At 44.8% G+C, this 27419-nt stretch overlaps 1 protein-coding gene and 1 long non-coding RNA gene across 3 annotated transcripts; both read left to right on the top strand.

The window, feature by feature from the left end:
• Positions 1–2064: 2064 nt before the first annotated feature.
• WFDC1 (WAP four-disulfide core domain 1) lies at positions 2065–19423 on the top strand. Of its 2 annotated transcripts, none has more exons than XM_085306409.1 (7): positions 2065–2444; positions 8932–9127; positions 9773–9856; positions 12371–12511; positions 14324–14365; positions 15634–15708; positions 16755–19423. In XM_085306409.1, exons 1-6 carry the CDS (start codon positions 2298–2300, stop codon positions 15690–15692), a joined length of 669 nt encoding a protein of 222 aa, XP_085162535.1. In that variant the 5' UTR covers positions 2065–2297; the 3' UTR covers positions 15693–15708; positions 16755–19423. The 2 variants fall into 2 exon arrangements, 1 of the variants encoding a protein (XP_085162535.1); XR_014896009.1 differs by lacking the exon at positions 16755–19423 and adding an exon at positions 13090–13404 and having other exon boundaries at positions 2185–2444; positions 15634–15673.
• A 2343-nt stretch (positions 19424–21766) lies between these two features.
• Positions 21767–24761, top strand: LOC146595036 (uncharacterized). The gene is made up of 3 exons (XR_014896010.1): positions 21767–22047; positions 22688–22793; positions 23124–24761. It is a non-coding gene; the product is annotated as an uncharacterized LOC146595036 (long non-coding RNA).
• The last annotated feature ends 2658 nt before the right edge of the window (positions 24762–27419 follow it).

Raw genomic sequence — 27419 nt, 5'->3', positions numbered from 1 at the left:
GAGAGGTGAGGCCTGTATGTCCTGGAGGACTTTTCAGCTCAGGTGGCTCCCTGGGCTGGTCTGTGCCTGAAACACCCATGGAGTGAGATGCCCTGATGCTGTCAGCCCCCCAGAAACCTGTCYGCACCATAAGGAGTGACACTGAGAAGCTATTGTTACTGCAGGAGCAACCTATGGATCAAGCAGTGATAAAGAATATACAACACAAAACAGTATATGGTCATTGCATCGATGAGTTGTAGTTAACTGCCRTCACCTTTCCGTTACCCAAGATAACGAAGGCTGAGAAAGCCTGGAGAAAAGAGAACAACCAATAATACTTTTCCTTTCTAGCAAACCAACAGAGCAAGCAGCAATCCTTAGAGATACCCCAGAGACATTTGCTGGAAGGGCATTCCTGTCCTTTGGGAGGCCATGGACTTCCACACAGGCACAGCTACACAGTGCAGCATCTGCCAGTCCCAGGAGGGCCTCCCTGGTATGGCTGCAACTATGAGAGAGAGAGGTTTAGGAGAGAATCCCAGTTTAACTCTTCCTTCTCTTTCTTCCCTCTTCTTCCCCAGTTTTCCTCCCAGAGCAGCAAGTCCCTGCTTGGCTTTTCTTACCAATTAAATYCTCTGGCATTAAGTGAGCAGCTTTTATTGCTAAGGAGCTTCCTGCAGCAACAGAGATGTGGACAGAACTGTCTCAAAGCCTAGTTACTGTTGGAAACCATTTAAACCTCTTATCTCTAAATAATTCAAAGGTATTCAGTTAAGTACAGAGCTTTTGAAACTTGAATCTCACTTGTTCTTTGGATTCTCATCATCATATTCCAGCACAACTGAAGAAGCAATCCTTTGGCTACCAGCTACCTACTGCTATTGACACTTAGGTGTGGCTCAAAATGACTTATCACAGCTTTCAGATAAAAGGAAGGACTGGAAGTTTTTTTGCATATTTGTCCACAGAGTACTGACCTGTGCAATGCTCCTATGCAGGCCCATCGTACAGGAATTACGCAGTAAACCCAATGCATCCCGCAAGCCTCCAGCCTGCTCTGCCTGCATRTACAGGGTAGGTGAAGGCAAGCAGGACTTAGTGCTCAGATATAGCGTAACTATGAAGATCTGTTTCTTCCTTCATTGCAGGTAGGATCTGCACAGGCTGAGGAAGGAGAAATCCATCACAGAGGATAATAAAATAAATACTCAGCCTCACCTTTGCTTYAAGAACAGTATGTGCTGATAGCTGAGAGACTATGTACATGCATATATTATATATATATATATATACACACACACACACATACCTATATAAGTGTGTGTGTAAATATATATGCACAAGTATATACACACACATAAATATACATATAATAGTTACTCTGTTCTCTTCTTTTCTCTTTGGCACCTGCTTTTGGCCCATGCACCAGGAAGAGTGCTGGGTGCTTTCAGTCTGATTTCGTGAGGTCATTCTTGTTCTTGAGGCCCTTGGTTGCCTCATATTCGCGTAGGTGTCCAACACCCTACGTCTATTGTCAGGCACAGGCTGACTCATGTCCCCTTCCTTGCTTTCCGTTTGGCCGTGTCATTTCCAAAGCACCTTCCTTCCCTGTTCCCCACCCATGCTTAGGGATTTCGTTTTCCCTAATGGCCACATCTTCCCCTTCTTCGAAATCACTTGCAGAAAGTTAATGTCAGCTTGGTGTAATTAAAGCCTCTACATGTTTATCATGTTTTTTAATCATTTCCTTCAAGCGGTCTTCCTATGAAGTTATCACTTTGTCAAAACATGATCCAAAACCACAGCTCAGGGCACAGTGGGAAGCACACAAAGGGAGCACCAAGTTGCCCAGAAAGTTTTGGTGAACTGTTTGCTAGAGGCAGCTGAGCCCACCCCTCCAAGACCTTTATTTCCCCCTGCGGCAGCTGTCATCTGATCCCACGCCTTGGCTTTGAATGGGGCTCTCTGAGGATGCCAGATGTTGGGAACAAAGGTCTAAAAATAATCTTTCCAAATAATCTTTCCATCTATCATTCAAGGAGAGCATGTGCTTTGTGTGAACATATGAGCTGAGAACCTGATCTAACTTGGAGCAGGGAAGTTCAACAGCAGCTCCTGGCTTCTGCTGTGGGCTCCGTGTTTCTTTTTTCTTTTTTTTTTCCTTTCCCTTCCCAGAAGCTGCGCAGCAAAAGCAGCTCTCTCCAGCAATCAGCCCTCGCTCTCCCTCCCTCTCCGTCTCCCTCCCTCCCTGCCAAGACTCTGAATCGTCTGGATCCTGGAAAGCTGGGCTCCCTGTTTGATCTCGCACTGGGAAAATGGATTCCAGGGCACTGCCAGAGATGCGTTTCTGTAGAAAGATCATCGCTGCAGCCTTGTGTGTGTTAGTTTTACGCCCAGATTTGGGCTGTGCAAGGAATCTCTGGAAACGTGCTTTACATCTGAAAATGACGGAAAAATACGATGTGAGTAGCTAGCAGCGGGGCTGTTTGGGGGAGCTGGGGGTGTTTGCCATGAAATGAGGGGGGGGTCGTTACATCCAGCGTATGATTTTTAGAATAAGAAGTGTCTGAATCTGCAGTCTGTCCTTTTGAAATAGGGTTGCATTAAGTTTCTCAGGCTGTGCTAAACTTTTGCCACCTAGCTGCTGCAAAGGGAAACTTATGGAGGCACGCTTCAGCCGGTGAGAAATCCATTGGTGTTGCAGTAATCGCTGCTGCTCCCAGAAAATTCACAGAGCAACAAGGGAAGCCTGACTGGGGAGAGGGGAAATGCGCCTGGAAGGTTCAAAACCTACGTACGTGAGAATAGGTTTACTGAAAAGAAGGTGGTCTGCTTCGTTACTTAGAGCAGGGTTGCCTGCCCGCTTCCTCCACTGTTTTGGGGGGTAACTTTGGGCAAATGCCTCCAGCTCCCAGTGCTAATGTATACTGTAGGGATAGCATATAGTGGCATTCCCCAGGGCTGTGTGAATCACAGGAGCGCCGAGATCTCCAGAGCCACGGTGTAACGTGCCTATCACGCTAGCGGCGTACGATGGGGGAGACCCGTGCTCACGGCTCTGCCTTCCCTTTCCGCAGACCTGCACAGTCAGCTGGCACCAACCTTATTCATCTCCTCAGGCCATCACAGCTGAGTACGGCCCAGGGAAGGGCAGGAGACTCCACAGACGTAGGTACCCAGGAGGTAGCAGAGCACTTGCTGTGCCAGACCTAGTGTGTTAGAGGGAAAAMCCAGCTGTATGGTATGCTCCCAGGAGGTCCTGAACGCTGCCACCCTGGTTCCCAGCTCTGCTGTGAGTGGRGAACAGGATGAAGCTGAATCTCCTTTTGGTGTGGGCCAAAAGAGCCTGTCAGAGAAAAATCTTAAAAAAAGAGAAAAAAGAAAAAAAAAAAGGAAAATAATTCACTAGCTTGGCATTCAGAACCTGCTGTTTAAAGAGGAAAAAATAAGCTTTGAATTGATCCAATAAAGTCCGCTTAGAAGCCCAGGGGCAAAAGCCTYGGGACAGTTCTGGCTGCTCCCACCCGTGCTCATCACCATGCCCGTCTTTGGGCTGGCGGCTCCCACCCRTGCTCGGGTGGGATCACACCTCCAGCCGCTGTGTGTGCAAAAACAGCTTCGCAGCAAGGATTGCTCTACCTATTTTCTGCAACCACCAACAAAGGCTTTAATTTAAAATGAGTGCTTTTTGGCCTATGACATCCAGAGTGATCTGTTTGGGAACAGATATGTTTGGTTTGTGTAACTCCTGACTCAGAAGTGTGGCACATGTGTTTTACCTGTGCTGAATGAGATGAAATACGGTGGTTTTGTCTCCTTGAAGTTTTGCAGCAAACTGATACTAACATTTTAAAGGTACACAGTTATTTTCCAACAAGAAATTTGCTTTATTCTAGTCTCCTTTTGGACAGAGTGTCTTCTGATTTATATTTTAACTGGCAAATGATGAAGTGCTAAATCACTGATTGGAAAATGAGTTTATTAGTATGCTCCTCTGTTGTTTTTYAATGCAAAGGTCAAACTCAGTAGGGGCTATAAATTAAAAGACCCAGAGAGGTAGGACATGAGTAGAACAGGTATTTACACGTTTATCTTCAGAGGATGTGTTCTGTAAAGGCACAGAGCCCACTCCCTTAGGGATATATCCTCTTCTTTGATTGTGCAGTTCTTCAAAGGAATGTTTTCTCCAGCAGCTATGAATCCAGGTGCTACTGATCTGGCAAACTAGAATTGCTCATATTGACAGGAACATTTTGTCTAGGGAAAGCAGAAAAAGCCTTTCTTTTTCCTTCTCCTTGAAAGCCTTGTAAGGAAGAAGCAGTGCGCTCTCCTTTCCCTTATCTGCAGAGAGAGTGGCTGTTTTGGCAGGCCCTCTTGTTTCTCAGAGAGATACTCTCTTTTGTACCAAATGCTCTGTGTTCCTACAGTCAGAAAATCAGAGGCAAACAGCTGATTTGTGAGTCACTTGGACAGAGAGAGAATGGATGAAGGTACTCATGGTACAGTGCAGGGAGATGAGCTGGGACCCCCAGTATGGGCAAGGTCTCTGATGAACACGCTGTAGGGGGAGGCGAGGGGAAGGACGTGAACTGAGAATTACCATCTCCGAGTCCTAGAAATGGGAATCTGCAGTAGGAGGAACCTGTCCACCAAACTGATGGCAGCAGAATGGTGAGGATGAATTACAGTGAGGAACTGGCTTAACGTCTGGTCAGGAATGATTTGTTACTGACTTTGATGARGGCTGTTGGTTGGAAGAAGGGGTCAAGTGGAAATGGAGAAGGGAGGGGAGGGAATAGAATAAGAAGAAAGAACTTGCAGTCAAAGTAGGGTGGAGGAACTAGGGTTCCAACTGTTAGCAAATACATATATTTTAGTCAGAGGGACACTCATCAAGTTCAGTGACTTGCAGCTGGTGCTCTGGAGTCCCCTGCACAGTCTGTGGGCTATTTCCAAAGAGCAGAGGGAGGAAGCTAACTGAGAAGAACCAGCATGTTGTCAGTGAGCTTGCATTCGTTATAAAGACACCCACATTTCTATTGAGAAAACCTCAGGGGTGGATCTTGAATGTATCCCGTTACCAACTACATCAAATCTTTCAGAAAAAAAAAATACAGCATTCTTTTAAAGATTTTCAGAAATGAAGAAATCGTCAAGGCTGCTGTAATGTTCTTCCAACTTATTTACTCTCCGGATAGCTGTTGTACATCAACATTTAGATACACTCTTTGACTACCAGATAAGGACACCTTCTGTGATGAGATTTCTCTTCAGCATGTGCCTGAGTAACCTAYAAGCAGAGTAACTCTCAGCCTCCCCTTTGAAACCCAAGTGCATGAGTCTTTCACTATATTCCCTGTTTTTCAGACCTCTGATCACTATCAAGCATCCTCTTTGAGCCCACCCCAGTGTTGCAACAGTCTTCCAGGGCTGTAGACATCAGAACTACTAATCCAGACTAGAGGGAAAATATTATTCCTATTGTTTTGGTATTGTCTTTCAGATTATTCAGTCCTCTTTCAATTTGATGTTTGCAGGTTCAGTCATTAAAGATCTTCTGAATTCTGCYGGGTCTTTGATAGAAATGCCCTTGATAGGGCTCTAACTTCCTCCTCGTTGCTTATTGTTCAGAGAAAAGGTGGTTTATGGCCATTGACTGGAAACATCTGCCAAGGGCAGAGCTAGGGACCAGAGGAGTAAACCTCATACGTGGGCTCACAAGGTGGCTGTGCAGGATGCTAATTAGCAGAAAATTGTGCTTTGACACAAACCCACGGTCCAGTTTCAGCTGCAAATAATGTAACAGAGATCTGGGACTTTTCCTGAGGCATGTGGCATCCCCTGGTTGCTATTGGCTATGTAGGTTGAGAGTAAGTGATTGTATTTGTATTTGTCCTAGTCATCTTTGGTGGCTTCCAGGGTTCCTCAGCTGAACTCTGAACTTTTCCCTTTGCTTTGTTTCTGGATATCTTTAACACAGATATTGTCATTAAAATGACTCAAYAAGTTTTCACAGCAATTTGTCTCCTGAATTAAAAAATGTTCTCAAAAGCCGAAAATTTTAACAATTGCTAGAATCTGTAAAACTGAGAAATCCAAGCTGCACTCAAAGCCGAATTACAAATCCTAGGAGAACATTTAAAAAGACCCTGTAACCCATACCTGGAGACAACTTTGAAAAGGCTGTTTWGTGAATGAGGAAATCCCATTTCCCATTAGGATTTTAACGTACATAAACCGATGGCAACAGTTTTATTAGATGAAATTTTCAAAAATATTTTCTTGGCCGTGAGGTTTTGAACAAAGGGATTCAGAGCAATAAGTGATCAGAGAGAAAGGGCAGGATACGTTAGGGGTAAAGGTACGTGGCTAAAAATTTGTTCCCAAATGGAAATCTGAATCACTAAGCCAAATGTTCATTGTAATTTGTCCTGTCTGATTTGTGAATCATTTGTGAAACAAGTGTATTAACTATTTTTTGATGTATCCATTATTTGCCAGTATTATTTTGGTTCCTACATTTCCGTCTGTAGCTGACATTTCAAAAAATAGAGCAGTAAACTGTGACCTTCCAGTAGGAACATCTCCATGAACAAGGAGACCTGTTGAAATGTTTGGAGATGTTTGCTGTTAAATGCTATCTTATATCTTAAAATTACACTTGGTCCAAGCGTTTTCTGGATTTACAAAACACCACCAGCAAATAAGTTGTATTTTAAATATCTTCAGTTCAAAGACACGTTCGTTCAAAGCTGGAGTGTTTTCAGCTTTTTGAAGAACAGGGATAATGTGCTAATAGACAGCTTGTTTTACACTTTAAAATTCAAAATATCATCAAYATTTTGAAATGATTTTTTCATACCTGTCCAATGCTTCAAACAGCCCATCAATTCATTACAAAACAGCCTCACTGATGGGTTTTTRAGCAGTTTCTTGTTCAGCAGGAAACAGCTGAAGAAAAAGCAGAAGGAAAAATTTTATCAATATTAGGACCTGGCTGATACTGGGAACAGGGCATGAGTCTGTCATTTGTAGAAATATTAGGCATCAAAGGGGTTTTTTCTCTGTCTTTCACAGACGTACACATTATTTACCAACTGCAAATATAACCAGGATTGCATTTCGCTTAACATATACCTGGTTCAATAAATTAAAACTTTAAATCATTCTGAGTTTGCGCTATATCGCCTACATAATTATTGGTTGCATCTCGCGGCGAAATCAGGCATCTGAGGAACTTTGCTGCTCTCTGTTTCCCCCTAGCTATTGCACAAAGACATGAGATTAGCTTTGATGAAGGAATCACCACGTTATCAGTAGGATTGTACACTGGGTACAATACATGGCCAAACATGGAAGCAACATTTCTCCCATCAGTAGCACAGATGACTGCATAACTTAGAGAAGAAAAGGAGGAAAAAATTGCAAAAAGAGAATGACAGATAAAKGAAGGAAAAGTTTTGGCAAGCAGTCTTGCTCTAGATCTGAGTGACAGTCAATATTTATTCCTTCTAGCTGCAAACCCTGCTGGGTGTATTCAGACTACGAAGGGGGCATTCAGGTTTTGGATGTCTGTGAAATGCTTCCTTGGGCCTCTCCTAGGGCGTTTGCTTGGACAACATCTGTGGCAACACGCTGTTTCGCAAAGACAGCCGTGCTCCACGGGGGCTGCTTAGGTGTATCGACAGTGAGGATGTAGCAGCACCTAGATAAAGAAGGGTATTAGTCTGACCCCAAATCTCTCCACAACCTGCTGGTGGAATTTCCTAGAGACCCTCTCGAGGACAGTTGTACCACATTATTTCTTGCGATAACAACTGCGGTTGTTTGTTGGTGATTTTGAAACACAACAGTGATGGGTCCAAGTGTATACAGGGACTCAAACCAAACGGCTGGCGGGTGCATGGCAGCTCTCGCGTTATACCCTCAGCGAGATGCTGATCTCTGCTGAAGGCACAAATTCAAAATCCTACTTTTGATTTGACCAGAGCTTATTAATGTGGGTTAATAAATCTGTGCACTGAATTTAGCCCTTTCTGAGTACTTTATACTGCTCTGGGGAGACAGAGCTCAAACCGGGGGAGGAATTGTTTAGCCACACGTGAGAAAGGAACGGGCTTGGCTGATTCACCAGTTTCCCTGTGATGGAGGGAGCTGGCTTCTTGCTAGATGCCATCAGTGTGAATCATATTATATAAATGCCGCCTCTTAGAAATGTTTCTGGTAAAATCCTGGGCCTGTTACTCCACTTTAAAACTCCCATGTCATTTTGGTGTGCAGTAAACAGCTGGACTCTTTTTGCTGTAGTTGGTCATGGTATCATTTTCCTTACGATTAAACTGCTGTCAACCACACTAAGCTCACCCAAGATCATATCATGTTTTAGGAAAGGTCTTTTTAATTTAACAGCCCAGGACCTCATATTGGAAAGCACCAATGCTTTCCAATGGTTTRCACCTCTTCCCTCTAACCACTGGTTTAGGAGAAGGTGACAAAGCGAGAAAGAGCCTGTTGGGGAGATAGTCACTGCCCAGGACATTAGCTCCAGAGCTCTTTGGGAATGTAACCTCAAAAAGTACAATGGCATTTTTTCAAGTATTTTACTGTGGAAGTGTTTTAAGGTGCTCATCATGATGATGCTTGGGATCTCTCTGTTTCCAAGACCAATGCAAAATTCATCTTAGGGATTTTCACCTCCTCATTGCCATTACAATGTTAAATACAAAATCAGGCCCACAGTTTTGTTTCATGTTGCTGAAGTACTGTGCTAATGCAAGGTCATATAACTCTCTCTTCAGTGTGTCGAAGGCAAGTCCAGGAGAACTGCACAGTTAATTCTCCTGCCTASGAGAATGAAAATTGCTGGGAATTCCCTCTTCTGTTTAACTGTTGGGATGTTTGGTATTCACCTTGTGCCAAACCTTTGTTTCCTTTTCTTTTCTTTGCAAGGATTATGAGTACCCTCTTCATTCTCACAGTGCCCACTACCAGAAGAACGATCGCTGCCCCCCACCACCCCAGACCTTGCCTGATCGAGCCTGCGAGGTGCCCAGCTGCCGATCGGATTCAGAGTGCGAAAGGCACAAGCGTTGCTGTTACAACGGCTGCATCTATGCCTGCTTGGAGTCCGTACAGCCACCACCAGGTAGGGTAGACTCAGCAATCCAACTGYGATAGAGAGAAATGTCAAGAGACATACAGAAATCATGACAGACGGTCCCCATGTGCATCTGGTCTCAGGTAGGACATGTTTCAGTGTGAGTCGCGGATGAAAGTTCAGTTGCATAGCTCTGATTTCCTGGAGCTGAAGGTGCGATGAGTCTTGAACTAAGAGAGTAAAACTAATCTAAGTTCAGTGGGTGCTGCGAAAATTTTGCCAGAACAAGTGACAAGAAATCTTTTGATGATTCAGAAGTTCTTTTCCTGGGAGTATATATTCAGGAAAWGAAATAACCCCAATGTGAGGAAGTGCTCATTGAAGCCAGGCAGCAACAACCATCACGACTCATCCATGCTAATGTGAAAATAGGATGAGAAGCAACAGTTGCTTTGGCCTTTATGACCCCAGGATCTGAGGACCCTGGATAACATCCATGGTTGTTTCACCACTGGGACAGTGGGAACATGAATATAATCATCTTGCTACAAAATGGCCAGCCAAATCCATCCTTCAGGAGCCTGGCAGCCTCATCACTGGCYGTTAGAGAAAAATCAGTCACTTTTTAATAAATCTGTGCTCTGGGGCTGTTTCTCCGTGACTGTCTGATTTGCTTGTTTCTATCTGTTACAGTTCTAGACTGGCTGGTTCAGCCCAAACCCCGCTGGCTGGGAGGAAACGGGTGGCTTCTGGATGGCCCTGAGGAGGTCTTACAAGGTGCGGTACATTTGACTAAGTGTCTTCTCTGCAATATGAGTAACTGAACACTGTTAGGCAAAAAGCACTATTTTGGAAAGTAATATATTCATCACGTATAGGCTTGACAGCGATGCTTGGAGCTGCTGGTATTTGTCTGGAGTTTCTATGGAATTAACCTTCTGTTGTGCAAGAGGGCTGGTTTACTGAGCTGTGGATCRGTTGCTTTTTATGGCTATGGCTGGAAATCCTGACCTAGGGTAGCCTGATCAGATCTACCAAACCAGCACAAAATGCACACACAGAGAAAAGCCTGGAGACAGCAGAGCACTAGGAATACTCCACTGAACTGAATTTTTGTCCATTTTTGAAATAATTAGAAATATATACATATATATATATATTTAGAAAAAAGTTTTGTCAACATACATAGATTTTCTGCCAGCTTCCTAATAGACTGTGGGCAGACTTGCATTTGGAGGTGTCCAGATCCAGAGCAGTCCCACCAAACAGACTGCCTCAGAATGACAACTCCACTGTTTTCCAGTTCCTTGTGTYTGAATCCTTCTCAGAATGAAAACCCTGGCAAGCTGCTGTGAAGATAGGTCACAGTGACATGGAGCAAGGAGCATCAAAGCCTGGGAACTGCTATTTGGATTGGGCTTCTTGGGTTAATTCTATATAGGAGTATCTTTTAGTTTTTTTTTTTTTCAAATTCTGCAAAATGAATAAAGGAATGAGTGGGGAGGTGGGAAGAGGATTTTTCTTCTGCAGGACACCCCCAGTTTATACGGCTGAAATTCTAGATTTCTTCACAAAACAGCTATTCTAGTTTTTGATCAGCTTTGGTCTGACAGAGATAGTGCCAATAAGTTACTTTCTCTGGAAAACTGGTCTCAGCCAAGAACTCTAGGCTGTCCTGAAACGCTCTTTCATGCATGCAGAGACAGTCAAGCAGTTGGAATGGAAAGTGAGTGAATTGCTCATTAGACAGTGCAAAGGGCCAYGCAGCAACAGACTTGTGAGCACAGCAGCAGTGCAGAGGTGACATCAGAGCTTTCAAAGTGACCGTCAYGTTGCAGCTAAAATAGAAGGGCTTGACTGTTTTATTCAGCTCTCTGAAAACCTCCAGAGCAGAGGCAAAATTCAGCTCTTCTGCCTTTCTGTCGGATGCCTAAAGAGCAGTTGGTAGTGCATGAAATTTTGATTCATCTCAGAGGAAGTTATGAACCAGGATGGACTGCAAATACCTAGAAAGGCAGCGCAAGTTTGACGTTACTGTCAARGGGCAGGATGCCAGGCTGAGGAACTGCAGGTACCGTTCACAGGCAGAGGGAGATCAACACTAGGAGATACTTTCCCTCTAAGTACATAATCATTTAAAAAGTGAGATCTGAGTTCAGTCTCGCCCAAGCCCATACGAGATCAACAGGGAGATCCAGAACAAGTCACCTCACCACATGCCTCAGTTTCCCAATATACAAAAGGGTATGTATAGCCTTTTGTAAAGGCTTTGAATTCCAATAATGAAAAAAATCTTCTAAGAGTTATAGTATTCCTGGCCAGGATTTCTCCAACATCCAGTCTTACWCAGATAGTACCAGACTCACTGGACCTTGGTTCTCATCTGTTRCAGAAGCTCCAAGTTCTTCAAGAGAAAATTCTGCCTCCAGTTCACTGGGGTTGCACTGATAGAAATAAGATAAAACAGGTTCCTTCTCATCCTTTCCTGTCATGCTTATATTATTTGATCTCRTTCTATCACCTTTATCACAGCTAAATGGAGCACTTAGTGAAACAAGAATCTTCGGTCATGACATCAGACTTACAGCAGGAGTCCTTGAAATTAAAATACCAGCAAATGAAAGGGGGGAGTGTCCCTGCATAGTCTCTGTATTTATTGTACACAAATACTGGCTGTGAGTTTTGCTTTTTTTTCTTATTCTGTTCCACGCTTGCTAGATACCAGGGCTCAAGGCAATCGATACTTGTGTTTGTAACAGGAGCTGGTAGTGCCTATCCCATCATGAGCCACATCCAAAGTTTAAATTCATCAGTGAGTGGAGCAAAGAACAAAGTAATAAACTCTAGTTTCCTACTCATTTTTTCCTGATTCCTTTAGCCCTAATCACTAGTTACAACAGATTTGCACCTGCTCTAATCTGAGGAAATAACATTTTGGAGGTAGTACCCATCAGTGATAATGTGGTGGGCAGAGGTCATCCATCTTCACCACTCTCCAGCCCTTGCTCAGACCTTGCATGACAAGTGGTGGGAATGGTGGCACTGGAGGTAATTGGGCTGATCTGCACTCCCCATATCGAGATGGACAGGTCATTTTTTATGTAAGGTGTGAACTAGTTCAGCTGTGCTGCCAGGCTTCTTTGGATGTGTCAGCTGTTTGATATCCTTCCTTGGAAAGTAGTCTGAGGTCTTTTCTGGGAGAAGATTCAGAAGTAGGTGGCAACGTTGTCAYGTTGTGGCTACCTGTGGGTGATAAAGCTGAGGTGTATGACCTGCAGGCTTCTTTTCCAGCTGAGGCCTGCAGTACCACYGAGGATGGTGATGAGCCTCTGCATTGCCCCACGGGATACGAATGCCATATCATCAACCCTGGCAACACTGCTGAAGGAATCCCAAACAGGGGCCAGTGTATCAAGCTGCGTGGAAATCCAGGTCAGCTGGCTGGAAATCACACTTCTTTTCTCATTCTGTTGTGCAAACACAATAAGATATGGCTTGATCTGGTGGTACATCTGGCTTTATGTGCTTCCCAGGTTTTCAGGACATCCAAATGCCCAAGGCAGAGCTCCARTAGTGCTGCTGGCAGCTTACAAACACTGGTGCCTGCAGCAGCTCTCACCTGCCTCAGGGATATGCATGCTTTGAAACCCAAATTTTTCTGCTTCCAGTACTGGCAACCGTGTGACTGGTTTAGGTGTAAAAAAAGAAAACGAAGCTAAGTTACTAAAAGTAAAAAATGAGCTCACAAGACAAAAATTCATAGCTGAATGAACATAAGGCATAAATTCCAGGGCAAAAAGTGACCTTACCAAGGTGCCAGTATGTCATTGAAGACATTTGGGGGCATCTGTTTTTGTGATTTATAAAGGGTGTGCTGTGTGAACTATATTAGCCTGATCAAAGGTCCGGAGCCCCAAGACAGTGTAAGATAATAAAGAACTCCACTAAGTAGTGGCAAGCTATGTATAGATGATACCTGGAAATTAAATCAGACCATTTGGCAAATACAGACTAGACGATCAGAGCAGAAGCTCTCTGCCTGGGCAACCTCAGGGAGCTGTGTTCTTGGAGGAGGTGTTGAAGATCTGCTGATGTGGAAGATGCTAGACTACAGGAGGGCTCAGTGCTTCCAGGACCGGCTCCCCCTGCCACCACTAGCCTCAGTGAGTGAATGCTGGCTGTGAATCACCCCAGCCTGCAGAAATCAGCCTCACCTGGCCGAAGTCTCTAATGCCCTTAGCAGTGACTGAGCTATGTGAATACCCCCCCCATAGAAGGGGACACCATGTATGTTTGTCCCCTCTTCAACAGTGGAAGTAGACCAGGTAATAACCTGCATGTTCCTTTATTAAGCTGCACAATAAATAGAAATATTTATATTACTACACACTTCATTAAGCGGTGTAAGTCTCAAATTCCAATTCTGTCYTCAGACTTTGCTTAATGCATCCAAAACGTTATTCCCTTTTTTCCCTTAGACACATTCACCCAATAAAGGAGCTCCTGTCGGCGAGACTATTTTCCAGAACAGTTCATAACTTGTCTRGATATGTGTAACTTCATTGACAAGTATGACAAGATATGTATGTCTAGACTAGGCTACAAGTCACCTTAATGTAGAAACATGAAAGGTCATTTTTTGCCAGTTAGTCATGGTAAAAGCCAAGGGAAGCATCAAAACAGATCTCTGAGCTATTTCTTTAAAAGACTAAGAAATTTTCCATTTTTAGATTTCAGGTCTTTCATTTTCTTCTTTTGTATCTTTTCATTTAAATAAGTCCCTAATAAGTAATCTAATGTATATCCATATAGATATTTCCAGAGCTTAAGGTATTTCTGAGAGCTTAAATAGCAMTGTAAGTGGTGAACAGAAAAGACCTAACTGGAACTTGAACTTTGCAGAACACTAATGGRTGGTCTGATGTTGTGCATAGATTTTCTTTAATTCAAGAAAATCTGTGATTCCTTAGCTGATAACTCCCCAAAAAGGACGTAAGCTTCTAGTGATCAGCAGTTAACCACTCTCAAGGAGAGTGGACTGTGACTGTGTAGTTCAATACTCTAAATAGTTTTATAAGAAGTTTATAGCAGCCTATCTCTATATCTCTATGTCAGCTGCAGAGATCCTCTGTTTTCGTGCTTGAGGTTATTATTCCCATATCTATAATTTATCCATGCTGTGCACGAAGCTTAACATACAGAATGAAGGCTGACTTCATACATTCTCATTACCTTCTTTTTCAGATGGACGTAACCTAAGGCATAAGTATTACAAGGAATATTTTGGTAAGCTGTTGGCATGAAGTATTTACTGTTGCTAAGCTTTACAGCCTTTTCATTGCTTAAAGGAAATTTGCTGCTTATGAAATGAAGGTCTGTGCATARCTAAAGAGATTGTTTAGTCTCAGCTTTCCATGACCTTGTCAAAAGATCTTACTGTAAGAGGTGCAGTGCCCTGATTGGACTTTTGGTGACGGATATCGCCCACTATGACTGTGTTAAATGATACAACCTTCTCCCAAGGTTCCTACCCAGGGGGTGAGAAGTACCCAATCCAATACCCTTTGGTTATTTCTAAGTATGTCTTGGTAGCTTTGGTCATGGCCTATGACTCCTTGCAGGTGAACACAGAACTCAGTCAAAGCAGAGTCTCTTACCAGGGGCTTGTTAAGAGTATTGGGATGTAGGATAAAAGAAATCCAGAGCCCRTTGAGTCAGTCCCTTGTTTTTATCTGCAACCACATCAGGTGTCAGATCCCTCCCAGAAGGCTAGCTTTTATGCACCCCAACTTCTAGTAGGACCATCTTCCAGAAACTCTCCACTGTCATGGCTAGGAAGCTCCTGATTTCCCATCTTAATGTATTCATGGCCAATTTATGAATTCAAAGTACAGATGAGAGAAAACACGTGGATACAGACAATGGGGAGCAAAAGAGACTATCTTGCTCATCTAGAAATGCGTCAGTCTCGACACACCAGCAGCATCTCATTTTTTATTGAAGGCACCGTATCAAAAGAGTTTGAAGGAGAGACTAGAGGAGGAACAGGAAATGACTGTGTAAATATTCAAACAGGAGGAAGTTGCTAGTGTAAAGGGAGAGCATGAGAGAAACTTCAGAGTATTTTCTGGTGAAARCAAATAACACAGTGCTTCACTGGCTGTAATCAGAGTTGCCTCAAGGTCTTGGGAGGGTGGAAGTGTCAGTGCCTTCTTTTTCCTTCCACTCCACAGCTTCATTTTACCTTGTCCCTTTTCTTCACCTGTAGTTGCCCTGGACTAACTCTGGATCTGCGGGGGAGTGATCAGGTCAGATTGGAAGTGATATTCCAATCTAACTAGACAACATCTTTGTTACGATCAGAGTTACAAACAGCCAGATTTGGCCAGCTTAGTTTAAGAAACTATAAAAGGATTTTCAATCCTCAGTCCAGACTGCTAGCAAACCTCTACCAGAGGACTGCTAAATATTGAGACCWGTAAAAATGTAGTGCTTAGAAATCCTTGTGAAAATATTTGCCATAAAGTCTAACTCTGCTGATATTTGTTTTGCAGGGAGCAGTTCCAACAATGTGGTCGGCTATGTGAAAAACCAGCAGAAGCATTTGGGCTAATGAGAGGTGTTCCTGGGTAAGTGCCCTGAGAATAAAGGGACAGCTAGGTGAAAAAACGTGGTGCCTAGTATACAATTATTTAAAGAAATAGTTGTTTGYGGTGAAATTACTTCTCATCTCAGAGCTAGCTTAAGGATAGTACTTTAAAACTGTGTAGAGATGTGTATCTCAGTCTCTGTGAATTGAGCTGAAAGACCTATGCAGACAAGCAGGTGGTGCTGTAAAAGGGTCTCAGGATCCTGTGGCATTGCAGCTGGATCTCTGCAAACTGTCCGGGGAGATGTCTATGTCTTTCCCATCTTTTCCCATCTCCCCTCCATTTTTTATTCTGGTTTCATAAAATGCACCTGATTTCTTTGAAGAACCCTTGCCTTCTGGGTCTTTAGAGCACAGCATGATTTTCAGGATGAAAAATAAATGCAGCAAAACTTTGTGAGCCTCACAAATTGGGGGGGGGGAGACATTTAAATAGAAATTATCTTATCCAGATAGAATGTTAGTTGGGTGTTGGGAGTRTTTTAGTTAATTCTCAGATGGCATGTTTATGGCCTTATTCTAATGCAAATAAATCTGCATTAAGTAAAAAACTTTTGAAGTAAAAAATTAAAGTAAATTAAGTAAAAACTGATTGCAATAATGGTCATTTTTGCAAATATTTAGCCATATGGGTGACTTCAAGGGGTAACTTTCTGTGTGTCAACAGCTGCACCGAACAGYGTGGCCCACTCCTGAGCATAAGCATAGTCGTATCTGGCCAGACCAAAGCTAACTGAAAGAGCTCCATTCATTTTATCAGGCTTTGAATTAAGCAAGAGTGAAAATATTTGTTATACCAAAGATTCTGTCATAAGATGATTTTTCTCAACACTTTAAGCTCCACTCTGAAGCAAACTTGAGCTTAACTGGCAGTCACTAAAACAAAACAGTTAAGTATGTTCTTTTTGTGCTTACGTCAGGTCAACTGTTAAGATTACGTGGCTGCGTAAGGACAAGTTCTGTGCAAACATTTCAGGAAGCATAAATATTTTAATTCCTTTTTTTGTTTGTTTGTTTTTCATCCAGCTGGACCACTCTGCTAAGCAACTTTCAAGGAATGATTTACCCACTAGTTTTGGAAGGATTCTGGTCCTAAATCTCCAAGAACACAACTCCAGCATTACCCTGGTCTCTGCCCACCAGTGCTAAAGAGACTTCACTATGCAGGAAAAACATGAGTCTATATTTTAAGCTTATCATCAGAGGGAGAAATGTGATCCCTCACCACTTATGAGTTGTCCTTTTGCAGGTGAGGTGTAACTAGTGTCACGCTGGTCTCTGCAAGGTCATTATCAGGCTCTTGGAACGGAGCATGCCCTCAACGTGTTCTGTGGCCAGCTCAGATGTGGCCARTTCAGGTTTCCCCATCGCAAAGATAATTCGGTAGTATAAAAATGGAGGAAGTGGTGTCCAAATCAGACCTGAATTATATCTAAGTTGTATTAAATAAGGAAGACTGTAACACTCCCTGGGTCAAATCCAGTCCTTGCTTATGTCAAACAATGGCTTGACATAATCCTGCAGGTTTCTTCTTTTTCTGTTTATGCCTGGGATTCACCAGATTTACACCCAGAGTACAAGCCTAAGCCTAAAATCTTGAGAACTGAGAAACTCTGAGCTAGGAGCAAAACAAATTTTATCATGTGTTTATCCAATTACTTTATTTAAATTCCACAGTCTGGTGAGCTATAGATCAAGAGCTAATGATGGAATAGATTTCTTGCTACAATATCTAAGCAGTTAGAGGCAGAGACGTGCCAGCCTTTTTAAGTTGCTATTTTTAGCCAGTACAGTTTATACTCACAAAGTATACATCTGTATTTTCGTACCTGCAAAACCTCAACAGGAGGACTGAAGTCTGGATATTTATTACACATATTAGAAAAGCAAAAGCACAACAAAAATGTGTGATTAAAAAGACTATCTGGCAGATGGGCAGCTGCTCTTTAGAAGTCCTGGCCCTTCATGTTGCCTTCCACAAATCCTTAAAGAGAAGCTATTTGTGTTTGGGCCTTACAGCTCCTTTTAGATGCTTAGCATTGTAAAGTGGAAAACAAATTTTCCATGGATGTTTTCCTTTCCTCTGGCAGCTCCCTAAAAGGGCAGTCACATTTTGTGTATCTGTCAGAATCAGTAGGCAAAAGAAGTCATTTTTGCTCACTTGTTTAGTACATCCCCCCGCTCTGCTTTCGTAAAATTAGCATTTTGATATACAGAATAGTAGTGGTGTATGTAAGCACCCAATTCACAAATACAAGCACTTACTTTCACCCACAAACTACTTTTTTTTTTCCATTCACTAAACAGTTAAAGCCACAGCTAAGGCGCTTATAAAACACTTGATATGTTGCATATGACATTTGCAGCTGGAGAGATAAAAGATGCCAAACGGCTCTTTCTGTTTCCTTTCACGCACAGACACATTCCTCAGTGCTTTACAGTGCAAAGGAACAAATGAAAGGCTCCACCTTTCCCTGAGTATCTCCATTTGTTAAACTCTTTGCATTTCTCTGTGCTTTTTTTTCCAAGTTCTATGTATTAAGTGCAACACTGTATTTGCACAGACATATTTCTAGAGTATTCTCTTGTAAAACTTAATGCAATGATATCTTAACTCCTGCTAACAAGGCAAGAGTCCACATTTCATAGTCCCAGTCTTCATTTAGGCCAGGAACTTGCCTTTTTTGGAGTGACACTACTTGACATCTTAAAATACTGCAGTTTGTAACCAAAAATACAGGCCTTACTACCAGATGCTGCTCAGTGAAACGGTTTGGATTTTTTTCAGCAAAATTCAGTCAAATTCTGCTTAGAATGAGCAAAATTTTTCAGTCATTACTACTGATAACCAAAGAGTAAGTGCAAAATTGTTCTATTTTAGTATAAAACATTTAGAGTCTGAAAAGCGTTGAGAATCCAGTTCAAAAACATGTTTTGAGCACTAAGGAATTTACAAGATTAAAACTTCAGATCTCAGCCTAATCTTGCAAAGCATCCAAAAACGTAGTTAACTTCAGTGGACACATTCTCTTCAGTGGCTGCTTTATCATAGCTACAGAGAGCCCATACCTGACCTTCTTGCTGGATGGAATGATAAAGTTATTTTCTAATTACAGAATGAATTAACAAGAAAAAAAGAAAGCTGGGTAGTTAATAACTTCTTCATGGATTTCTGTTTACTGGATGTTATCAAAGACATCCTCCTTCCTAGTGGTGCTGTATTTTTTTTTTTTCAAGTTACTGTTAATTGTCAAGCTGAGAAACAAAATCTACAGAAGAAACTTGTATAAATGCTGTGTTTTCACCATTGAAGTCCATTGTGCTTCAAAAAAAAAAAAATGCAGATCAAATGAATTATCCTGATCTTATTTTCTCCAAAGAAAGTGGCTGAACATCAGTCTTATGAAGCACAGTAGGAAATCAGTAAYGCAGAGGGTTTTTTTTAATGTTCCACGTATACTTTAAAGCATGTTTGGTGCTACAGTAAACTTACCATGTATCACTGTGTGCTAGCAATGCTCGTGGGCTTCTGGATCCTCCAGTGTTACAGCAGCATCCRCGGAGCTGCTCTGCCTTTCACCAGCTGAGGATCTGCTGCCCCTAGGCAATATCTGTTTGTGCACTTGATATTCAGACGTGTACAGGTTCTGTGACTTTGGTGCTCAATAAAAAGTGTCCAATATATTTTTCAACTATGCCTAGTTTCAGTTGTGTATTCTTGGCATAAATCTGGCTTTAAATTATGTAAAAAAGGACAAATGTTTTAAACTTCAGTCACTGGGAAAGCTTGGAGAACATAGGCACAGAAAGGCACAGGTCATATTTTCCACTGGAAGGGTGATGACAGACCCCCTCCAAGACGCATCTGTTACCACCATTGTCCTCTTAAGATGGACCGCTTCTGTGGGTCAGCAGCTCACTTATYTCTTGACATCTTCATCTCACTTGCTCTAAGGGGAGCTGATGGAGAGCACTGTGAGGAGGGCAGCCTTTGCTGCRGACTTGTCCCAGCTACCTCCCTTTTCATTCATAAAATGCTGGTCACTACCAGATGCGTTGGAGCTGTCAGCTCAGGTGGGTTTGCATTGCACAAGCAGCTGCTCAGATAATTTTGCAGGAGACCGAGCACTGTTTTACCTGGCCTTGCTCAAAGGGTAGAAAAGCAAACCAGATCAGGGTGAGCAGTGGGGCTAGAGTTCGCTGCAGCTGAAAGACTGGCACTGACACACTGTGCTGCTAAGCACTGAGTTTCTAGGTGCAGGCGAGACTTTGCCCTGCCAGCAGCTCCACCCATGCTGTTCTTGCTCTACCTGCCAGGTAGGTGCAGCTGGGAGTCCCTCTGCGTCGCTTTCTGTCTGCCTTGAAGTTGTAACAGAGGAGCCACAGGGAGAGAGCAACTATCTGTKCTTTGGCCAAGGAGAGGAGAATGATTTTTTTAATTGTTTCACAAAGGCTTTATGTAAGTTTTGAGAGTAGGGTAGGTAGCAATAGGTGCTGTGGTAGATGTTCAGTCTTGCTGTGAAAGTGTCCTTAGAGCCACCTGAGCTTGTCATGACCATGCCAAGTGTCATCTGGCCTGTTAGGATGGTGAGTCTACTAGCTGTGCATATGTACTTCATGCCTCTTGGTGTGAAGTGTGAGCTGGACTAAGTGTCTTGGCTTTGAAGAGAAGGATTTATTTGGTAAACGTTACAAAATTATATTTTCATTTCAGTTTGCTTCCAGTTTAATGCAAGCAAATATAGTTTTTGCTGGTCTAGCTGGCTCATGGCCTTTGTAGAAAACATTGTGGGATCTAAGCCATCACCTTCGGTGGCCTTCTTACAGTCTCTTTGGGCTGCTTAGGAAAAGAAAGATCAGGAAAAGGTTCTCCTGTGCCTGCAAATTCTCCATGGCACAGGAGGCTGCATCTTTCATCACACTTCATTTTCACGCAGAAGACACTGAAGTGCTCTAAGTGTATCCGTGAACTAAGCAGCTGGAATCAACAGAGGGAAACATTATAGTAGATCTACAAGAAAGAGTTGTATCTCAGCTGGTCTAATTTGGTTCACTTGCATTCAGCTCAGTGCATCAAATATGATTTAAAACAGCTGGTGGTTTCAGGAGATTGCGTTAGCCATTATAGTTGCTTTTGAATCTTTTGCAGCTGCATGAGTACTATAGCATCCTTTAGCAACAGTACTTGTTTCTGAATTCTCTGCAAAAGGCCTAAATGAGTAGAAAATGTTGGCACTTCAACTCAGACTTTTTTCACTCTTGAATTAACTTTTGCGACTGTAACAAGGAGTCATTGCCAGGGTCTGCACTGAAACTGCAGAGAGCATCTCTAGATCAACAGTCTGCGGAATTTGCAGGTATGAGAATAAAGCAAAAAAAGAAAACAAACAAAAAACCCTGTGGTGTTGCCCTGTCTCGTTTAGAGCTCCGTTAAGCTCCATGATGGGTAATTACTTTTGCTACATTGAGAAGGCTTCACGAGTAGAGAAGGCATCTACAAGGCTGAGACAATCCAGCATCTTTGGAGACTRGCAGTTTCTTTTCCTACCCTCTGTGGCAGGGATTTGTTCATTTATGTGGTTGTTTACTTCTCCCATGTCGCACTGTGTACTCAGGTTAGACTTTTCTCCGGAGATGGTGTCAGGTTAGCAGCTATTATCTGTCTGTGGCAAACTGCGACAGCAAAAGAGGCTTAGCTGGTCAAAATATTCCCTGCTCCTCATTCCTCTACAAGCAGAGGAGACCTGGGAGATTAGCTAGTGAGGCAATTTTCATTTTAAGAGTGGTTCCAGTTTTTCTAACCCCAGAAGAGATCTCTTGCTAGACTCATAGAATAGAGCAAGGAGAATTGAAAAGGATTTTTAACATCATTTGAATACAAATAGGAAAGACACCTTTTGTATGTCAGTATGTATTTCTTCCGATTGTTTTCTCCTTGTTACCTTTCTACATAGACAAAATAACAAGAACCATGAAAAAAAAGCTATGTAGAGCAAAACGGCCTTTTGATAGTTTCTGTAAGCTAGGGSTGTGCCTGTGGGACATGGCACAGTGTTGCCCTCTTCCCAGTTAAACAGATTTTCTGTYTGAAGGCTATGCCAAGAGACCTCCTTATAGACAGGACCATGTTCCCACCGGGAGCAGTAGATACCTTGCACGAGAAGGATACAACCTGCGAATGAACGCAGAACAGGGGAGCTGCAGCAAATTTGGCAAATTCTGCCCATGCACTGAAATTTTTTTCCCTCAAGGTGGCACAAGAGGAGCAGAAGTGTAACAACCCCCCTTACGGAGAAGGAATCAGGTGCCAGAAACCCAGGTGAGACACCGGTATTACGCAGCTATCTTGTGCCCATGGAGCGGCCCTCTGGAGCACTGGGGTGCTGAGCCTTCTGCTTCGGCCGCTTTTGGCTGAAAAAGCCAAACCTTCGTGCTGCCCTGGCACGGGGCCACGGGGCTGCACRCGTTTCCCCTAAAGTAGAGGTGGGAGTTGGGAAATGCAGAGAGCATCCCACTCTCATAGCTGTATTTTTTTGGTTTTGCTTAGTCTGAGATTACAACTACTTTGCTGTATGCCACTTCATAATAGCTGTTTTTTATTTTTTTAAAAAAAAACAGTTTTTTCAAATAAGCTACTTGGAATTGGAGTCTGACCCCGCCTTCGTTACTCAGTCAGTGGTGACTACTTTGAGGGCATATATCTGCATCCCAGGAAAGTCTGCTCCTCACCCCTGAGATGCTAAATAATTAAGGAGTTAGTAGCAGAGGGAAAAAAATCTTTCCTATTTAAAATATTGAAATTTCTGCAGTTAGTTAAACTGACTGAAATGTTATCAAATTACTGGAAATTCTGTGTTATATCTTAGCATGAAAGTTTTATGTGTTGTACTAATTAAGAAATACAGTTTGCTTTAGGGCTACTTTCTTAACATTATTCTCCTTATTCCATTTATTCCCAGCATTTTCTGAGCCATGAGAAGGCCAAATACAAGAATCTTCCATAAGATTTCCTAACAGACAGAAATCAGAGGCAGCAAGAAAATAAAGCTTCAGCCAGAATGCATGGTGAGTATTCAGAGATAACTACATTTTCTTTCTGTATTTATTCAGCTGTATCGATGCTAAAATGCAGTATGCTGCTGCAGGGCTGARTGGGTATAGAGGTGGCAGACACGGCCATGGTCCTGAGCCCAAATAAAATTGTTTCACACGGAGTGCAGGGCTGCTGGCGGGGAGACCACGACACCTGAATTACATGGCACTTTTCCGCCCCAAAGCAAAGGGGTTGCAATTCCTGCACGACCCAGGGGCACCTGCGTTAGCCGAGGGTGCAGCCCGCTGGCCACGCGTCCACATTACAGATATTCTAGATTTTTTTTTGTTCTTTCCGTCTAGAGCTGCCTCTGTTGCCACAAGCAGAAGATCTTGGTTTGGCCAAGAGGAGGAAGTTCAACAGGGCACCGGCAGCAAGAGCCTGCTGCTCAATTAGCCGTGCCGTTGCCGGCGCTTGGCTGGTGAGCCCCGCGGCGGGGACAGCGCGATCCCGGGCAGCTCGCGCGGGGCCGGTGAAGGTGCCGAGGAGGAGGAGGAGGACGAGACCASGCAGGGCAGCTTCCTCCCTGCAGAGAGAGGGGGAAGACGTTTTCCTCCACTTCCCCATCAGGGGCGCGAGGATCGGTGCCGCCTGACCGCGGGCCCGTGGCTCCTGCCGCCGYGCTCGCGTGAACAGGAGAAGCTGTCTCCTCGCCAGGCCGTGCCCGCTCTGCTGTATCGAGCCAGCTGGCTTCTGCCCAACTCCTTGCAAAGGAAGGAGCTGAAGAGCATACGTGGGTGCACAGGCATTTCGCCACCGAACTCCCACAGATACGGTGTAAATCGCCCTGTCCCTYGGGGGCCCTGAGCTGTTGCTGACAACCGCAGCCCTTGCTTAACCCTGGGCTGGGCTCGGATACGTGCTGCAAGTCGGTGCCCGGCGTTATCCTTCGAGACCTTCCCGTGGGAAGGAGCGTCGCTACATTGCAGCGATCCAGGAACTTCCTCCAGCTGCCGGCCACATCCCGCTCAGGCCGGGAAGAGGCATTTCCCAACCGGGAGCGGCGTGGGCTGGAAAGCCTCGGCCGCGGTTTCCCGCTGCCCTGCTGTTTGCGGCACCTTCCCCTGGTGCTCCAGCTTCCCCGCAGCCTCCGGAGAGGCACGTTCCCTCCGGAGCTGCCGGCAGCATCTCCCCCAGGAGCTCGGCAGCGCTCGCTAGAGCCGGTGGCACGTGGCAGGCACAAATGTRCGGCACTGAAACGGTCCACGGGAAAATCCCGCTCTGCTGGGAGCAGCGTGGCACCCCAACGTCTCAGGGAAAAACAAAACGCCTGCATTTTCCCTCTGCCTGGGCATGACATTTATTCCCTAAATTCCCTATTCCTGGTGAAGGAAAATCTTAATTTCATATTTTACAGCTTTGGGACAATTTAAGTCCCTAGGTGGAGCACGCGGTGCTGGCGGCAGCAGTAGCTGGGGGAGAAGCAAGGTGCCCTGCTGCAAAACACAACGCGACGTTCCCCGGCAGCTGGATATGACTCTTGGAAAAGGTTGTAACCGGTTAACTTCTGCACCTGTATGTTAAGCTCCACCAGGAAAACGTTCCTGTCCAGCAAACAAGAAAGAATTTGTATTTTTTTTAATAGCTAAGCATCACGGATTCCCAGCTGGGCTCGCCTCCGGGAGGCGTTATGCAGTTACGCTCCCTCCCTGACGTGAAGACCCCTAAACGCTGGAGCTGGGCTGACGGGGGGGCATCTCGGCGGGAGCCTTTCCCCAGCCTGGAAGTCCCCGAACAGGCTCGGCAGCGTGCGCGGGAGCCGCCTCGCCTCCGCGGCGCGAGAACGCCGGCGGCTGCCTGCCTGCCTGCCGCCGAGGTGGCACCCGGCGACGCTCCCTCCTCCTGCGGCCGGCTCCGGCTCAGGGAGGGCGGAGGAAACCCGGGACCTGCGGCTCAGCTCCCCCCTCCACCCCCCGCCCCGGCGCTATATCAGCCGCCGCCGCTCCGGAGCGCGCGGGCCGGGCTCGGCGGGCGAAGCAGGGGAGGGTGCCGGCGCCCGCGGCGCCACGTAGCTCTGCCTGTCCCCGCCGGCGCCCGCGGRAACCCAAGCCGCCGGCGCCCGGCCGCCATGGGCGAGGGAGGCTTGGCCCGACTCTTCCCGAAACGGGCGCTTTGCCGCTTCGCGCCGAGGACGTATCGGCCCCTGGGCAGCGCGGAGCCCGAGGAGGAGGAGGAGGTGAGGATTTCCCGCGCCTCGTGCCCGACCGGCAGCGTCAGCCTCCGCGCGGACGGTATGAAAAGCGAGGGAAACGCGTCTCGGCGCAATCGCAGCGCCGGCCCCGGCCTCGGCGCGAGGCAAGGCAGCGCCGGCCCGGCGCGGGGCGTCTCGCCGGCCCGCGGSTGTCCCCGGCCACCCGAGTCGGCCGCGATGTCCGGCCCTACCCCGGGCTCTCCGCTCTGTTGCTGTTGTTGTCGCCACGTGCGATGAATGACCAAAAAGGAGCTTTACGGCGGTTCTCAGCCCTGCAGAGCCCACTTCGGAGTACCGTTCGCTTTTCTTGATAAATCCTCCCATAAGAAAGCTGATTTTCTTTCCCCTCCCTTCACTACCCCTCCTTGGCACCTCTACAGACCGCTCAAGGAGTGGCCAGTGGTGGTTTAGGTGTCACRTTTTCTTTTCTCTTTTGTTTCTCTGAAACCTTTTGAGCGGGGGTAATCTCGCCATCCCATGCTTGCTCCGTGCAGCGGCAGGATGGGATCTCCRCTGCTGCCGCTGCCATAACACAGCTCACGATTTTGCTCAAGATTCGTCTTTCCATCGCGCATGACGGAGGGACCAGAGCGCCCTCCCACGTGGCCGTGATCCGTCCCATTCCTTCGGCACGTAGGGCTAGTCCCTGCTCCCGTCCCCACAAGCACCATCCACGCTCTTGCAGGTATTTGTGGTCTTTTCCATGGCCCTTTGGCCACAACTTGCATCCTGTGATGCCTTCGGTCTTTCCTCAGGCGGCATTTCAGCCATTTCCGTTCTCTTCTGGTTTTCTGCTAGTCTTACYTTTGTGGCATGGTGGTTGCTCAGCGCTGTGGAGGGAGGAGAACAGGAGACCTTCAGCTCCTGATCCCACGCCCCACACTGTGCGTTGCGTGATGCTGCGAGACRCTACTTCCACGTAGCTCAAAGTCATAGAGAAGGAAGATCTTGCTGGGTTTCCAGAAAGTGTTTGTAATCTTGCTTTGACATGAAGTGAAGATTCCTGAACTTGCGTAATCAGGAAGCTGCTGGCAATTAGCCTGGCCTGTCCTTTGGCAATACTATGTTTGTTGCACCATAATATATAATATTTACTTCCAAATGTACAGCCTTCTGGAGCCTGAGCTGTAGTCTATGCAGCGCATGATGCGTTTTTAATGTGCCAGTGAAATGCCCAACACTTTTGCTGCGGGCCTAGGAAGCAGGAAGCAACRGGAAATTTCAATGGGAAAGGACTTCCAGGCAGACCTCTTTCTGATGCAAGTGCTAGGTCGGTCGGCCTGATGCCAGTGCAAGTCTAGGGAGACGCAAGGACAGCTCCAGAATAACGTGAATCCAAAGCCTGTGCCGATATTAGATGCACTTAAAAGCACACCTGAAGATCTTTTTACAGTGCCATTGCAGGAAGGTTTGAACATATCATTAACGGTTTCAAAGTTGGGGGATTTTTGAGGATGTCACTATATTGTGAAAGCAAAATGTCTAATACAGCTATTACACCTTCAAAAGTTTCTAATTTATTCTATACAAGTTCACCAAAGACTTTTTTTATATTTTTGCCACTGACAATTACTATTATTATTAATCTTAATAACAGTCCCATGACGTAAAAAAGCTTGCTAAAACAAGAACATCTTCCTGCGTTATTTTATAGGCTGGTAATTGATTCACACTTCATTTCATTTCTTTATTTAAAAATACYACAGAACACTTTCAATCTTGTACTTCTTACAGTATTTTGGTAAAAGGGTTGACCTGGTGCTTAGAAGATGCAAGTTCAGTCCCTCGAAGCTAGTCTCCTGTGTGACCTTGAGCTGGTCCTTTAATTTATATCTCAGCTTTTTGTCTTCATCTTTAAAATGAAACTTATGATCCATGCTCTGTTTCTTCTGTCTACAATGCAAACTAAAACCTAGAGTTTTATTATATCGCAGATACTCTATGGGTTACAGCATCCATCACAGCGCTAAGACTGTATTCTTATTTTTCATTATCTCTAGTTTTATAGTGAATTTTATAGTGAATTCAGCAAGGACAGAYCTCAGGATGAAATGATCAAATCAGAAATGCAATTTGAACCAGTTTATCTGATGAGACTGAAGACAGGATAAATAGAAAAATTACTGTGAATGAAGAAAAATCTGCGGCTTTGGTAACTGAAAGATGATCRCCAGCTCACAGCCTCTGTTGGCAGTTACCATCTGGAGAGGGCAGAATATTTAACTTTCACATCAAAGCTCAAATATAGCCAGCGTCTGCATTCTGCTAGATGCTGGTTCTGTCCCTTTTCTACAGTGGCACATTCAGAATCAGAGTGAATTTCTAGGCAGCTTATGGCTCATAAGAGAAGAGCTTACGYGTGTCATGGAGAGATGGGTGCAGAACGCCCGGAGAGCTCCCTTCTGGG

The sequence above is a fragment of the Rhea americana genome, unplaced genomic scaffold (genome assembly GCF_003343005.1).
Source record: "Rhea americana isolate MKP2758 unplaced genomic scaffold, rheAme1 scaffold_24, whole genome shotgun sequence".
Lineage (NCBI taxonomy): Eukaryota > Metazoa > Chordata > Aves > Rheiformes > Rheidae > Rhea > Rhea americana.
This window is presented reverse-complemented; position numbering and strand designations above follow the sequence as displayed.